This window comes from Mercurialis annua, linkage group LG2 (genome assembly GCF_937616625.2).
Source record: "Mercurialis annua linkage group LG2, ddMerAnnu1.2, whole genome shotgun sequence".
Lineage (NCBI taxonomy): Eukaryota > Viridiplantae > Streptophyta > Magnoliopsida > Malpighiales > Euphorbiaceae > Mercurialis > Mercurialis annua.
In genome coordinates, this window is record NC_065571.1 from 42711212 (window position 1) to 42728077 (window position 16866).

General features: G+C 32.0%; 1 protein-coding gene across 2 annotated transcripts; it reads right to left on the reverse strand.

Annotated features, from left to right (window-relative positions):
• Positions 1 to 862: 862 nt before the first annotated feature.
• LOC126668029 (probable cyclic nucleotide-gated ion channel 20, chloroplastic) lies at positions 863 to 13509 on the reverse strand. 2 transcript variants are annotated; one of them, XM_050361226.2, is made up of 13 exons: positions 13362 to 13509; positions 12128 to 12625; positions 11621 to 11812; positions 10442 to 10540; positions 9320 to 9457; positions 8188 to 8436; positions 6949 to 7212; positions 6708 to 6853; positions 5185 to 5262; positions 2928 to 3057; positions 2216 to 2462; positions 1584 to 1746; positions 863 to 1222 (listed from the first exon to the last, which is right to left on the reverse strand). In XM_050361226.2, the coding sequence occupies exons 2-13, from the start codon at positions 12608 to 12610 to the stop codon at positions 1105 to 1107; spliced, it is 2307 nt and encodes a 768-aa protein (XP_050217183.1). In that variant the 5' UTR covers positions 12611 to 12625; positions 13362 to 13509; the 3' UTR covers positions 863 to 1104. The 2 variants fall into 2 exon arrangements, with proteins under 2 accessions (XP_050217183.1, XP_055960803.1); XM_056104828.1 differs by lacking the exons at positions 863 to 1222; positions 1584 to 1746; positions 2928 to 3057 and having other exon boundaries at positions 2293 to 2462.
• Between the last annotated feature and the right edge of the window lie 3357 nt (positions 13510 to 16866).

Sequence of the window (16866 nt, forward strand, 5' to 3'; positions counted from 1 at the left end):
TGACACGTATTTATAACTGTCATGCATATCGTTGAATCATTTTTGAATTATCGATAGATCGTTAGGCTTACTACGAGTTCCGGAGCTACCACTGCCGTTCCCTAGCGCCGGTCTTGGCCCATGAGATTGGGTCGTGACAACAACTTCCCAGAAAGTTAGTAAGTAAACCAAGTAAAACAATTATCAATTTCTTTCTACTAACTTCCTCGACAATTAACTTCCTGGGAAATATATTTCACGAGAAGTATACATTTACGAATCAAGTGCAGCCTTACTCTTTTACTAATAAAAAAGACTTTATAAAATTTGTTTTCAAAAATACAGGGACCAAGTAAAAAAAAACCTAAGGACGAAGTAAAGAAAAAAAAGAGAATGCAGGGACCTTAAGATAGGTTTTTCTACTAAAAAAATTATATCAACAATTAGTATATGGATTGGTGAGAGAAACTATATACATAAAAAATATCCTATATATTCCTTTAAAGTGTAAAGTCTTAGGTAATGTTTTTCACACTCTTATATCTTTTTTCTTCTTCTTTCTCACCTATACTAATTTGAGCGTTTGAGTGAACAATCAGATCAGAATCTCTTTCCGGCATTCTCATAACCTTCCATTTTTCAAATTTTAGGTTGCCAAGTAGGCTATCGGCTACAGTGAATACTTTGTGATTCATCACCAGGCCCCTTCTGTGGAAAATACTTTTTCTCAGTTTGTGTTGTTCAATTTTATGTCCGATGATTTTGTTTGGATAAATTAGTATATTGCTATCATTTTTGTGAATTTGTTTTGTGATAATGGGAAGATTAGATCCATTACTAACTGGTTCAAGCTCACCTCTTTTACTGTGAGTTTGACACAGAGTAGTCAATCATAAAAGTGATTAGTAACAATTAACTTTAACAAATAATAGTACAAGGATTCCAAAATGAGTTGAGCTAATAAAAATTTGTATACAATGTTTAACAGAGGTTCATATAATAATATACACTATATACCCAGCAAGTGGGATTCTAACATGTATTGCTGATGTGATCTAAATGAAGATTCTAACTGCTATACACAGATCATATACATATTATATATAGGCATATCATACAACAAACCTAGTTTTTGGATTGATTTAATTGGCAGCTACGCATACGCATACGACACTTCTGCCGGTATTTCCATGCAACTTGAATGTGTGCAGCTGCCAGACCTCTCCAATGAGGAGATTCATACCTACCAGAAAGCAAAACAATTACGTTATTTTCGGTTAAGCGCCAAACACAGATTTTGTATCAACTACAGCATTTCGGTTTGGTTTCAGTAAAAGTTAAAACCAACCGGTCTATAAAGAATAAAATAAAAATCAAATCACATCAAATATTTTTGACAAACTTATGGAAAAATAGTAAATCATGACCCATCCAAATGATTTCACAAGAAGAAAGGAAAATTCTAAAGCCAAGTTTTTGAGTGGCAATTATCAAAAAAACAAGTTTTTGAGTGGCGTCTTTTATAAGAAAATCAAATTCAAAATGCAGCATTTACATACAAATGAACTACTACCAAATACAGTTAAATTTTGTGCAGAAGTAACCTTATTGCTCCTTGAACACGTGGATTCCGCAAGCTTCTTGCAAAGTGATTAGTAACTTCTTCAAGGTCTGCAGCATGAAGAGAAAACGCTTCCACATTTATTAAGCATCTTACTGTCCTGCTGCTAATTAATCGTTGTCCATGAATCTTGATTTTCTTTCCATCTGTAAACAAGTATTGTTAAAATGTTTTACTTCAGAGCAGTAAAATTCCCTAAATTGTCATCCTAGTGAGACCTGAATGATATTTTATGTAGCACATAAACATAAACGCTGAAACAGGAAATGCCGAAATAGAATAAGGAGAAACAAATATTTTTACAAGAATAAATTATAAATATTGAGTTTTGGAATTTCAGAAGCATTTTAGAAAACAGAACCAGAAGGCCAAAACATAGGACTCAAGAAGTTTCCGTGCAATATAGAATCGGTACCTTCAAGTTTAATTCTAGCATCTCAAGCCACCCACAATTCAATTATATTTAGACCTATACGACATCATAGAAAAAAAACCTATGATGGTAGTAACTAAAACTCACATCGCTGTGCTTCTATTGGTGCACGAAACATAAATCAAAAATATCATTCTACATTTGGAAGCAATCTAATTTAAATATAAAAATGATGACAATACCTTTGGTAACTGAAGAATGCTCTAGACACCAAGTGAGAAGTTCCTCTCCACAAACATTCCCTTCAGATAAAGGGGTCACAGTCCCATCTTCTCCAATACTTTCGAGTTTTCCACGTGCAATGAAAACCATCTTCTCGACCACACCACCGTGACACATAATTTCACTGCCTTGGATGTATATTTTTTGTTTTAGTCTCTCGCAAATGGCATCCAAGACATGATCGTCCATCAAGGCAAAAGTCCAAACCTAAAATATCATATTTAATTTCAAAATAAGTTGGAAGAATTTGATTCAAAATGAATGTATGATGTAACTAAATATCCCTAGGCTTTAATTGCCATACTTCCACTGTTACCAATGTCTCAACAGTAACATGAAACATTGTCTCAATAGTAACATGAAACATTTCAGTTGTACAAAACTAGCATCTAGGAAACAGAAACCCTGCAGTTGTACATCAGCAATTATGCCTTCTACATTCAGTTGATATAATGCCAGAAGACTGATTGCATCATCTTTAGGAGCAGTGAAGTGAAGGACACTAGGAAACAATGGTTCATGAGGCCATAGTGGTATATGCTGAAAATCCTAATTGTTTTAGTAAATTAACAGTCCTAAGGATCTAAAATAATGCAGTATATTGATAATCCGATCAATAAGCATGTAAAAGGAATTTGTTCTACTATTATACTCATATAATCTGAATCTCACTTTCTTAACAAATTTGAAGAGATGCCGTCTTATATCCCTCTGAAGATCTTCAGGCAAATTTTCCATAAGCCTTCCTTCATTCACTCCTCTGGTTACGGCCCAGTTATACCTTTCAGCTTCTAATACTTTCCTACACAAGCATAAATAGATGGCTAAACAAGCAAATTAATGCCACATTCTCGAATAATATTATGCCATGAAACTAAAATTTTAGTTTCCTTTCTATAGTAGAATAAAATGGATATATGTACTATTAAAATTGGGTGAAAGGAAACTTACTTTTCATAATGACTAAACAATTTATAAGCACACAATTGAGATGTATTAGTAAATTAAGTTATTTAAGGAAGTGTACAAGTTTTAAATAAGGTAGATTTTTCCCTAAATAATTGTAATATCCCTTTGTTTTTAATTTTATAGTATATCATTTGGTTTAATAGTTTGTGAACTTAAGTTAAGGGTAAGTTGGTGGAAAATAAGAGTATGTAGTTAGATTCTTCTTTGGTCTGATATATTTAGTTGGCAGAAGTCACATTTTTGGGCTGTTATGCTAATTTGGACATGTACATCCATTTTCTTGCAAAAATGAAACAAAAATGAGATTCAGAATCTCCAAAAACCCATGAGTTTGACCATCATTTGCGGATGACGGTCACTGAAAATGAAAATGTCTCATCGGAAAATTTGAGATTTTACTTGTTTGGGCTATTTCATCTAATTCCAAACTTACTTACACTTATGAAAGTTGCTGTATATGTTAACATGTTTAATTTGGCATATCTTTCATTGAACTCCCTAGTAGTTTAATGTTCACCACGTACTCTTATAATAGTTATATATGAGTTTTTGAGTATGTATATCTCTGCATTAAAATTGTTGAATAATAACTATTATTGCTTGTCATGGAAATATTTTCATTAGACTTATGGTGGAACGATCTTTCAGGTCCCACATCCCGGATACATGACTTAAATATTGCATCGTGGCTCTGTATAAAGACGTCTAAAAGTTTTAAATAAGTTAGGTAGATTTTCTTCTAAATTATAGCTAATCTTGTAGGAATTTAATTTATATTAGGAAGTACAACAGTCTCTTTAGAATTTAATCTTAGGATTTTCTAATTTCAAATGAAGCCAAAAATTTATTAAAAAAAATAATAGCAGACATCTAAAATCAAATAAACTAAGTAATTTTTTTCATTTCTAACTCTTCAGGACTGGTCGCAAGTCATGAACAACCAAGGAAGGAAGCCGTAAACGGAAAGATGCTTGGTAAAGAATAAAAATTGGATGATCAAAGCCTCAATATTAGCTATACAAATTCATGGAGTCAATTAGCTGTTGTATTTACAAATGGTTCATGTACTAGATTGTTTTATTTATTGTATGCAAGATGGGTATGGTTGATACATATGCAGTAGGTATAATTAAATTAACTGATCAAGCCAAATTAAAATTTTAATTTGGTTCGGTTTTTGCTTAATTCAGTTTGATATGGTTAAGAATTTTGAAAATTTTGGTTAACTCAGTTTGATTCAGTTCTGTTTTTAGTTTGAAATTTCTGATTTAATCGAATTATAAATATACAATGTTCTTTTTGTAATTTTTCAGAAATTTAAGGCATTCATGTAAATTTTTATAAAACTTAAATATTAATTTGCCCCCTAGTTTTGTATCCAATGAGAAGTTAACACCATTTTTTTTAGTAACTAATATTTATGAAATTCGATTATTTGGTTAACAAAAAAACAGATCTAACCAAATAATTGTTTTTGTTCGGTTATATTTTGATATGCATATTATTTAGATTACCGTTCGGTCAATTTTATTTAAATTTAAATTTGGTTAATTCGGTGTGGTTTAATTCGGTAACCGAACCGATTATGCACACCCCCAAATATGCATACATCCCCTTGAGAGGAATTGTTAGATAGTTGTTTCCCAAAAAATTAGTAGTTCTTAATTTTAGGACATAATTATGTAAATTCATATAAAATAGATATTAGCTAATTTCTTTCTTCTTAGTTGGGGAAATTTACATAATGCATATTATATATATATATATATATATATAGAGAGAGAGAGAGATTAATGGGTATCTATAAAATACAACTACAGCCCTATTTAATTCAAAATTCTTCTTTCCTAAAACAACAATATCATAGCATTTTAAGCAAGAATTTCCAACTAATTAAGATAAAAATTTGTTGTCTTACATCAAGGAGAGGGAAAATGGTTAGATTTTGATATAATAATACCTTCTTAGATTTTGTGGCAAGCGTCGATGGCTCATCCATTGCCCAACATCACGTCGTCTTAGTGACATTTCCAACCTCCTAAATTCAAGATCAGGAACAAAAACTAATGAAGTGATAGATTTTCCTAGCTGGAATTATATTAGCAAAGCTCAAAATAAGATTAAGTAAGCACATTTGCATTACAAGTAGGTAAACATTGGAGTAACTTGTAGAAGTTTGTTGTCGAGGTATCAACATATCAATTACTGGATGTAATCTCAAAATTTGGACATTTAAGATGCAGGCTAGCTTATGTCACTTGGATACCTCTCACAGATTTCCATGTGAATCACATCCAGCAACTAAAGCATTGTAGCACATTCTTTTTCTTCCCTTGTTATTTCCTTTATTGGGCAGTATGGCCTTTAATTACCGTCAATGAACGAACTAAGGAAATTCTTGTTCTTAAGTGCCCTTGTCATTCCTAGTTAATTGTGATGCAATGCAAAAAATGAGAAAGGCAAACAACTCGATAACAGATAATTGTTATTGACGGAGAGACAATAAAATCAACTTTATAAGCTATTTATAGTTATCGAAATATAAGTTACATTACGACTGTCAAACCTCATGTAGCTCACAAGAAGTGCAAATCAAAATGCTTATTTTAAAATTACAGATGCCATGTCAAAGTAGTTCTTGGTCAGCTAATCCAGGACGAGATAAAGAGATATAGGCTTAACATTGATCCTTGGTGTAACCCAATTGTAATATAAAAACTTTTCAGTATCTCCTCCTATTGTGTAGGCACGATCGGTCTATTGTACGATATATTAGGATGCCATTAAAATACTAATTTAAATTTTACATAATTTATTTAAATTTATTAATGCAAAAAAAATATATTATAGCTAATCCGTGCAAGGCATAGGTAATCAACTGTAAACAATTTTTTTGCCTAAACAAGAACATGATCACATTTTATTTTGTAAACGTAACTTCTTTGGTAACCAATACGTAATTACACTTTAAGCTTCTATGCTAAGAGTCATTCCATAGAGATGTGAGTAAGATATCAAATTACTTTCTCCATTTTATTACTAGGGATGGTGACAACCTTAAAAGCTTTTGAATGGTGGGGAGTGGAGTGAGACTTGGAAAGTCTGAAGAGGCCAAGGTTTCCCATGGCCAACTTTTTCTACTAATAATTCAAACTCTCCAAATTAGCCAAGTAAATAGTAATGCAATTTCAGAGTACTAAGATGAGCTTTCCAGTGACTATCATGATCATTTAACAATTTAAAAACAAATCAGTTCAGAACCTAACTAATAGCTACATGGAAAAACAGACTATAAAACTCCTCCGGAACCTTATACCACCATTTATTCATTAATGCCATCCGTAAATTTAAAATCAATAATATTTAAAAGGAGTAAGAACATCTTCAATCAAAACATTTGCGCAAGGAAAAAAAAAAGCAGCCTCATAGTATAAGTGGATTTTTGCATAAGATGAAGCAGACAGCTTATTTGAAAAATCATACCTCCGACCAAGCGCCAGAAGGAAGTTCTGGATGTTTCCTATGAGAAAAGCAAAGAGTAAAAGGCCAAGTCCCACAATAGCCATCGTAAAGAGGACTTCCCAGACAAAATAACTAGGCGTCTGATTCCCAGCAAGAGTGCTGATTTGCTTTCAAAAAGAAACACATGCAACAAGGTAATAACTGATATGAAAAAGAAGAGAACAATTACTATGATGATGATAACATGCTATTAAGTGGTTACCTGGAATCCCCAAAATAACGAATATACATATCTAGTGATTACACTGTGCTCTGCAGTGAGATTAACAGCTTGGATATAGATTCCATATCGAAACCCGTCCATAGTGAAACAAGCACTAGCATTTTCATTACTTTTCCAGCTTTTCCATGTTGGATCTGAAACAAAATTTTCAACATTGTTCCCACGACCGCAATCTATGTAACTTGTACATACTGGCCGAATATTAGAATTATGGCAGGCGTTACGAAGACATTGATTAACCCTCTGATACAGGTGTAAAAGGATAATTTTAGATGACAGTAAATCATTTGAATAACATCAATGGCACAACAGTGCAGTAACGGTAAATATAACTTCTGAATATTTTTGCAATGCAATAAGAACAAGAAGATAAGAAGACAATCCCAGAACAAAACAAAAAGTATAACACGGCAAATTGAAATATTAAAAAGCCATGGAAGAAAGTAAAGAGCGCTGAACATGTTTTATTGCTTCATGAGAATGATAACATGCAATCATTTAAGCTTTCCATGCGGATTTGAGCTAACAAATAGCAAAGTGACAAAAATTTGGAATATGCTTACATGTTTAATATATAATTTTTTTGAAACATTCAGCTCTGTTTACAAAAATATCACCGAAAAAATACCACTACATGCTTAAAAATAAATAGAAGATCATAATAACTCATACCTAACCAGGCATACAAGCCTATACCTATCAAAAGTAGAAAATTAAGTACACCAAAAAAAACCCCAAAAAATTAACACTGCAAATAATTTTCAAAAACTCTACAGAAGATGTTTCCTTCGATTAATAAATATTAAGGATCCATCTGAAGCTATTTGTTTTTATCAAATGCAGATTATACAATAGGTTTAAAATCGAAAAGCTGGTTGAGATTGTAATGTTTAACTTATACTTGGAGAGGAGGATTATTAATTATCACATAATTGCAAGTGAAACAACATCACCTAAGGAAATATAAAGGAGAAAGAAGGGAGATTTAATTTAATCTATTCCTACTGGTCGAGGTTGGAAACTACATACAGCAGTATCTCTTCTCCTTTTTCTTGTAAAAATAAAGTATAAAACTATGCATTGTATTCAGGGACTTAAGATAAATCCATGCACAACAGAAGGCATCAAAATACAGTTTTTCTACTTGTTAAAGGATTATAAGCATACAGATAGCTCTACAAGCATGCATGTTTCAACATCATAATGAAATTTGATCACCTGCAACCCAAAGAGGTACCAGAATGATCCAACAACATGGCCAGCCAAAACAAAGGTGAGAAGATTTATGAAAAAGTTTGCCCACGCTGTCTCAAAAATGAAGCCATTAGGAGACACGCCAACAACAAGAGGTAGAAACCTATATAACCTTGGAATGTACTGAACAAGGACTGCAGCCCGTAGAAGGTTTTTAGCATAATTTGCCCCGGATGATCCCAAGTTATTCGGTAGGACCAATAATATAATAATCTGCATGTGATTACCATCAACATGAAGCAGGAGGTTCAAGTGAAATAGTACATATTATAAGTGTTAACTGAAAGACGTACTCGCCTTATATAGAGCTTGTAAAAACTAGAGACGTTACATAAAAATAATAATACATAGCATATATAGATGTAGATAGATCTATTTAGGAATCATAGCTGTAATATCCTATTTAATTAATTATGATATTCTTGAATTGACTTAGATAAGTTTATGTATTGTGTATAAAGGCTTATCCCCTTAAAATTCCCCCACCTTTTACCCCCAATTCGTTTGCACCCTCACGTTGTAAAACCACCAAATATACCCAAATTACGACCTTTCACTTTCAATTGTACCCTCAAGCATTAAAGTGACCTCTTTTCATTTGAAAAATGTTCAAATTAATACTTTAAATTTTAGCATATATTTTAAAATAAGACTTAATATTTTATTTAAAACAAAAATAAACCTATTTTTTCAAGTGAAAAGAGATCAATTTAATGCTTGAGGGTGCAATTGAAAGAGAAAGGTCGTAATTTGGGTATATTTGGTGGTTTTACAACGTGAGGGTGCAAACGAATTGGGGGTAAAAGGTGAGGGGTTTTTTAAGAGGATAAGCCGTGTATAAATACCTTGAAATATGTGGAATAAATGATTCAGTAATTTTCAGTCGATTATAAATTTGGTGTCAAAGTGTTAAAGTATATTAGGAAGGTGAATATATTATGATCAATTAGTCTGTTAATTACTAGTTAAATAATAGACTAACTGATTATAATTGATTATGATTGATTGGGTTTGATTATTTCCTAAAATTGAATTTTCTTCTTAAATAATGAACAAACACAAACATCAATCCTCAGTGACTAATAAAAGAACTTACTTGAGGAAGCGGTAACAAGATAAATAAGTCAACAGAAAAATATCCACGGATATAGTTCATAGCAATTTTCTTTGGATGGTCAACTAACTCTCCAGCACCAACTACCAAAGACTCCGGAGCTATATAAGCCAACTTGAACTGCATCCAAAAGATAAATAAATAAATAGTACAGTGTTTTTTTCAGGATAGAGACAAAAATAGCATCGAGGCATCATATTGTTGACTATGATAATGTTGATACTAAATAAATAAAATAATCGAATTTCTTAAATCAAGAAAAGCATGAGAGAAAATTTATTGCATAGTATTCACTATTTAAAAAATAAAAACAAATATGAAGACTTAAACGACATGTAAATTCTGCTGAAGGACATTGTAATTCATGCAGATTTTCATTATGGTCATACGCTTCAACTTGTTGCAATACGGTCACTCAACTTTGATTTGTGTTGCAACTAAGATACTTTCACCTGGCAGCAAGCTTCACAAATAAATCCCACTAAAATCTAACATAACACTTAATATGATTCGTCATAATAGCAAAAAATGAAGTGTAAATGTAAATCCATTTGTAAATAAAGAAAACCTAATTTGTTTGAATTAATCAGATAGAATGTCACAGAAGTGAAGATTGTGCCCATAATAAAAATTTGTTAAAGTTCGACAACCATTAGAATAAATTAAGCCCTCAAGCTACAAGAAAATCGTTTATGCATGAGACACTAAGTGCAGCAATGCTAACAATTAAGAAAAGTGCAATTGATGATATTGGATGAAAGTTGTGAATTCGAAATAAGAAAGAGTTGGAAATAATTGAATAAAAAATAAGGTATCATAAATTAGTAGACCAATGGTTAAATATCATGCGCTAACAATAAAGTTCTCTTTGTGCAATAAGCTGTGAAGGTGGCAGTTAGAATATTTCTTTCAAGAGGTAAACAAAAAGTATAAGCAACTTATACTAATGCTCTTTTTGAGCCATGAATAAAACTGATCCACTTAAGAGAAAAGGGTGATACTAGATGACAAGACGTATAATAGCAATAGCCAAAAAGTAGTCACTATACACCTAGAGAACATTATAAAACAGAACTTGCAACAGTTGCTAAAGGAGTTGAATACCTGGAGAATTATGTTTAAGAAGTATATGAAGTCGGTCATGCTTCTCAAAACAACAACGGCTTTAGTTAGGGCCCAATCAATAACTATACACTTCTTATCCTGCATCCAGGAATCGGTAAAAATTAATACGGAAAGGATACAAGTAGTGAACAAAATATAATAGCACGTAATACAGCATAGAAAATTGGACCACATAAAGGGCCACCTTTACAGATTTTAATTGTCAAACGCATAAAGAACAAAAATATATTTTAAATTAAAAAGAAGATAAAAGAAACTAGGCACTGTAGCTGTTGCAGCATTAAGCAAACCTAATAAATTAGATCCTCTAGTAACTTATTTATGATGAGCAAGAAGTATGAACTGTTAGAGGATGCTATTGAAGCTGTTTAAACCATCTCGTTCTAAAGTTTCATATCCTCAAGTCCATTATCATGAAAGTTCCCTTCAGTTCTATGCATTAAAGAAGGCCCTTTGAAATGTGTCGATATCCATTAGTTTGAGCAGAGGCATTGTGTTTATTATAGATATAACAGGATGAAAGTTCCCTTCAGTTCTATGCACTAAAGAAGGCCCTTTGAATCGATATCCATTAGTTTGAACAGAGGCATTGTGTTTATTATAGGTATAACAGGAAGTACCCCTTAGTCATGCAAGAAATATGAAAATGGTGACAATATACTAGCCAACAGACCGCTAGATTAAGGGTCCGTTGACAAATTTGTTTTCTCTCTCCTCTTTCCCTATTAAGAAAACATGGGTAATAATTGACACCAGCAAATCACAGCCTTTCATGGATTTGTAGAGTATTAAAAATACACAACAAATATACAACGATGTTCATATATATACATACATACAGAGATAAATTAGTTAATTGACTGCTTGATTAAGGGGCCAGGACAATTTTCTTTTTTCTCACGCCTCTTTCTCTATAAGGTAAAGCCCATGATATAAATCAAAAGCTTTTCATGGTGGCTTAATCAATATATACCATGATGTTCATATTTACAAAGAATAGTCCCATGTCATTTTACTGAAGATGATTATCATATTATACTCTGCCCAGCCAAAAACTTGCTACAATTTACAAACATATAACCACCATTACGAGCACAATCCGTGAATTTAGTTATCACTGTATCTCTATAATATGATACAAAAGAAAGAAAGCCTTACCTGTTGCACAGACAGCAAGAAGAAAAACAATGGGTCCACGAAAATTGCCACCAAACAAGAAATGACAAAAAATTTGTTCCATCGTTGAATGTCTTTTGAATGAGGATTCATAACTCCAGGAATATATGAGCTTAGAGAGGACACAAATCCCCCTGCCCAACTTTTGGCATCCCCATAAAGAGCATTGTGGAGCTGGAGAGAAGTATTAAGAGAAAGAACATGAGATAGATGCATTAACATGTCAGTATAGCCACTACAATTTATATGCAATTAACACATCGACTAATAATATGCTACTCGAAGTAGGAAATTTACAGCTATTAGACTAATTATCCTGCAGATAGAAACTTCAACTTCAACTCCATATTCATATTTATATAATGTGATAAAAAGAACAAGAGAAGATCCAGACTCAAACATCTAAGATAACAGGTAAAGAAAGGGAAATCTCTCGGATTGAGAATTCTAGTTTGTTTCTTCAAAAATACTAAGAGGGAGAAGGTTCACCTTATAGTCCAATATAGCTGAAGCTGTTGAATGTTTCTGCTGTGCTGGTTTGAAATTGTCATATATTGGGCATGTTGTGCAAAAAGGATCATTGCAGACTCCCAGTTGTCCAGATCTCAATAAATGCTCATTTATAGAAGGATACTTGTCCATTGTCCAGTCATGCTGATCCACCTCAACGTCTGCTATTTTGCTACCTGTTACACTACGTTTTGGTCGGATAATGTTATCAGCTTTACGATTGGTGTAGATTGGACCAGTCATCCGTATCATTTCAGGTCTTCTTTCACTACGCAGTGGACCAGTATAGCCTACAAGGCTGGCTTCATTTGCATAGGACTTCATGGAACTCATAGGAATAGAAATTGAAGCACTCCGAGCCCTTGAAAATGTAGGGTGAAACCCGGAATAATCATTTTCATCTACTGATCGCTGATGTACATCTGACAGCATTGGCACCTCATCTTTGTCATAACTAGCCATTTAACTAATTAATGCCTGCAGAACAAACTAAAAACTTTATAAAAACTATATTAAGGTGTCTATTCTAAGAAAATTAATGACTTTGAACCCAACTCCATTGTCAACCGAGACTAGCCCCTAGTTCTACGGAGTATAGATCCCCAGTACAGAGTAAAAGTCCACAAAAGCATAAAAGTAATATATCCTAGTAATCAAGCACGGAGCGGGAAGTAGGAAGTAGAGTTAGTTCCCAAGCTTGTAAAGCTTTAATATTCTAACCATAATTCCTTTGAAGCTATCCATATACAATAAAGCAATCAAAACGCAAATTTAGCAACAAATTCTCAGTCAAAAATTGAATATGAGCCTTAATTGTTATGGATTTACAATTATGAGGAAGAATTGAAAGAAAATACCAAATTGAGAGAGGCAGGTAATTAGTTTTAGAATCAAACTAGCGTCATCACTTCATTTACTAATGTTCCTATTCAAATTTTCGAAATAATCAAACAGAATTTCTCACAAGGACAAAGTTTGAAATTGTTCCCAACTAAATGACAGAGATTAAAAAGTTGTTGAATAACAAACAAATAAATGAAATCAAATTGTAGAGTAGCATTCAAAACCTGAAACTAGTAAAATAAAAGGCATGCTTAAGATGACATTCTCAATTATCAGAACTATAAACTTGTTGCCCTATCTATATTTGCAGACAAATAGAGTACAAACTACAATACATAAATAAAAATGCATTTGGAGTTGAAGTACAAACCAGTGAGTTTGAAGTGAGTCGGAACTAGAAAAAGCAGATAGAAATAGTAGAAGAAGCCATGCAAAATTTGGAGTCTTTTGCTGTGTGAAACACTCCAAGCCAAAAAGACTTGGAAAAGTCAGTCAATCTATCAGTGTATTTATTTGTTTTCTTATTTTCCCCCTCACTCATAAATAACTCTCTCGGATACCACCGCTCCTCTTACATTTCTGTCCACAAATTTTGATCAAAAATCAAATTACTCCCTCCGTCCCATTCTAATTGACAAAATATGGAGTTTTTGGTGTTCTATTCTAATTGACAAAACTAATATAATTACAATTTTTTTTAATTTTCCATCTTTACCCTCATTTAAAGTCATGCCTTTTATGGAAAAATGGTGTATATTTAATAAAAATTTGACTAATATACTAATAGCATTAATTAACTCTATTATCAATAGAAGGGTATACAAGTAATTCTTTATGTCATTTATTAGTTTGTATTAGTTATTGTAATTTGGTTATTTTGTCAATTAGAGTGGGACGAAGGGAGTATTTATTATATGTTGAGTTGGAAACATTAAAGTCAACCCGGAAGGTTAAAATCTTTATAGTAATTCGACTGCCGAAGGTACAAAAAAACCTCTGAACTTTTTGAGAAAGTACAAGACAGCCTTTTTAGTTTTTTTTGTCCAAAACGACCTTTCAATTTTTTTTTTCGAACAAAAAACCCCTTCTGTCCAAAATCTTTGTTGAATGGTGACGTGGCACATATGAAAAAAGTTCAAAAACAACCTTAATATTTGAAAAACTTACCAAATTTATACTTTTAATTTTTTAACACATTTCACCATATTTTTCTTTTAAATATCTATAATTAAATAAAATTACAAGTTAAAACCACTTAAAACTCAATTAAACCAATCGAAACCTAATTAAATACTTCGAAACACAATTAAAACAAATAGAAATCTAATTAAATACATTGAAACTTAATTAAACACTACAAAACACAATTAAAACAAATAAAAATCTAATTAAACACATCGAAGTCCATTTAAACCAGTAGAAATTTAATTAGACACGTCAAAACTTAATCGAAATTCAACTAATTTTTTTAAAACTTTACCGAAAAAATCAATTTTTAAAAAAAAAATAGAAATTAATCCTCTTTGAGAGGATAAATAAAAGAGGATGAACATGCCTCTGTTCATCCTCTTTTGAGGATAAACAGGTCTTGTTCATTCTCTTTTGAGGATGAACAGGTCTTGTTCATCCTCAAACCTGTTCATCCTCAAAAGAGGATAAACAAGAGAGGATTTCATCCTCTTTTAAGGATGAACAGGTCTTGTTCATCCTCAAAAGAGGATGAATTTTAAGGATGAACAGGTCTTGTTCATCCTCAAAAAAGGATTGAAAAAATAAAAAATAAAAATTGAATGGGACGGTTGCGGCAGGTTCCGGCGGTGGATTCGGTAGTCGGCGGCGATTTTAAAATTAATAAGTTTTTTTCAATTAAGTCTCATTAATGTTTTATTATAATTAATTAGGAGGAAAATTAAGTAGGTTTTTTTAGAGATTTTTAAGTGAATAAGAGGGTGAAAATGATTAAAAAAGTTCATAAGTATAAAATTGGTAAATCTTTTAAACATTAAGGATGTTTTTAAACTTTTTTTTTATGTGTTACGTCATCATTTAACGGAAATTTTGGACGGAAGGGGTTTTTTGTTCGAAAAAAAAAAATTAAGTTGTGAGAGTAGGGAGGTGGTTTTTTGGACAAAAAAGGCCGAAAGAGCACCTCCCTTATGAAACGAAGCTGGCGGCTAGATCAAGGAGATGAGTGAGTTGAGAGGGTTTGAAAAAATTAAAAAAAGATGATGATTCATGCTTCACTACGTAATCAGCTTATCATATTTATAGATACATTTTTCTCATTATTTTTTGGATAATTACTCAACTAAGTTCAGAATAAGTAAATATCTCCCGATTTTAAATGTTTAATTAAATATGCGCTTTTTTTGTTTTAAAATAATTATTTGTTGTTCTATTTTCACACAATCTAAAAATATATAAGTAATATTATTATAAATTTATTTTTATTTTATTTTTATAAAGTACTATAACAAATGTACTTCCTTGCAACAATATCAATAATAATGGACTTTAAATTAGAAAATACAAGAATTTTAATTTTAAAAATTATAATTTATTAAAAATGGACAAATATCTAGAACAAAAAAATGGACAATAGTTTCGGAGTGGAGTGAGTAAAATTTATTTCTTAACTTTTGATCAAATTACTAATTGATGGAACAATATAAAATGCTACATCGCTAAAGAGAGGAATACCACACCGAAAAGTCAATAAAAGAGGTAACAGTTTCATTTCCTTTCTTTTTTCTTACATTTATTTATGGCAAGTAGTTGAATATCTTAATACCCTTAATAACTTAAGTATTAGAGTGAACTTGGGATCCAAAGCCCAAATTTTCCCTTCTTTTACATCCGCCTTGTGCAGGTTACGTGGGTCGATTTCCTATTGTCATGGCCCAAATTAATGAGACGCAACCGGCGCTAGGGAATGAGAGTGGTTATTCCGGAACACGTAACAAGCCTAACAATGTATCGATTCCACACATATATATGCATAATATGTTATACCAAATTTAGCCCATTCAAAATATCTTTCTTTCTCTTTCGTCAATTAACACATTATGCATGCAAAACAGTATGATTTCATTTTCTTTATTACACATGCCTCATTACCAATGGATGATATCAATTTTTCAATTTGTGCATATAACTTTCTTAAATTCACTTAGCACGCACTGTTTACCAAATGTACATATAATTAAAACCTATAAATATCATCCAAAATATACATAGTGGTCAAGACGACAGACTGCTAATACACTACTACTGCTACTGTGGATATACTAGAAGCAAGAAGACTATGCATACTTCAAGATCCCAAAAATATCTTCTGTGAACAACAAAATCGGAAGTAACTTTCAAAGACGTGAACCAATATCTGAAAACGGTTCAACTTTAAAATGTCAGTTAAAACTGGTAAGTTTGTACGTTTACTAATAAACATTAATAAAATAATATAATAAATATGTATATAACTGTATACTGAAACCAGACAAAATCCTAATCCTCGATCCACAACTAACACCTCAAATCAAATTTATTCATAATCTTTGAATCTGTGGGTTAACCGTGAAAATGAGGAACCACTGTCGTTATTTGTCTAGACCAGGGATACTCAAACAATTATCCATTCAATGTAAGTAATAACCTTAACCAACATCATAATCCAATGGTAAATTCAAGCAAAACATATTCACATCAATTCCAATAAAAATCAAGCTTTCATAAGGATATTGAATTATATATATAATTTACATGTTGGCCCGAATCATCATATAGGCAACCAACATACGGTTATTGGCCCGAATCGCCATTTAGGCAACTAATAACTGAATTATCACAATGTTGGCCCAAATCATCATATAGGCAAC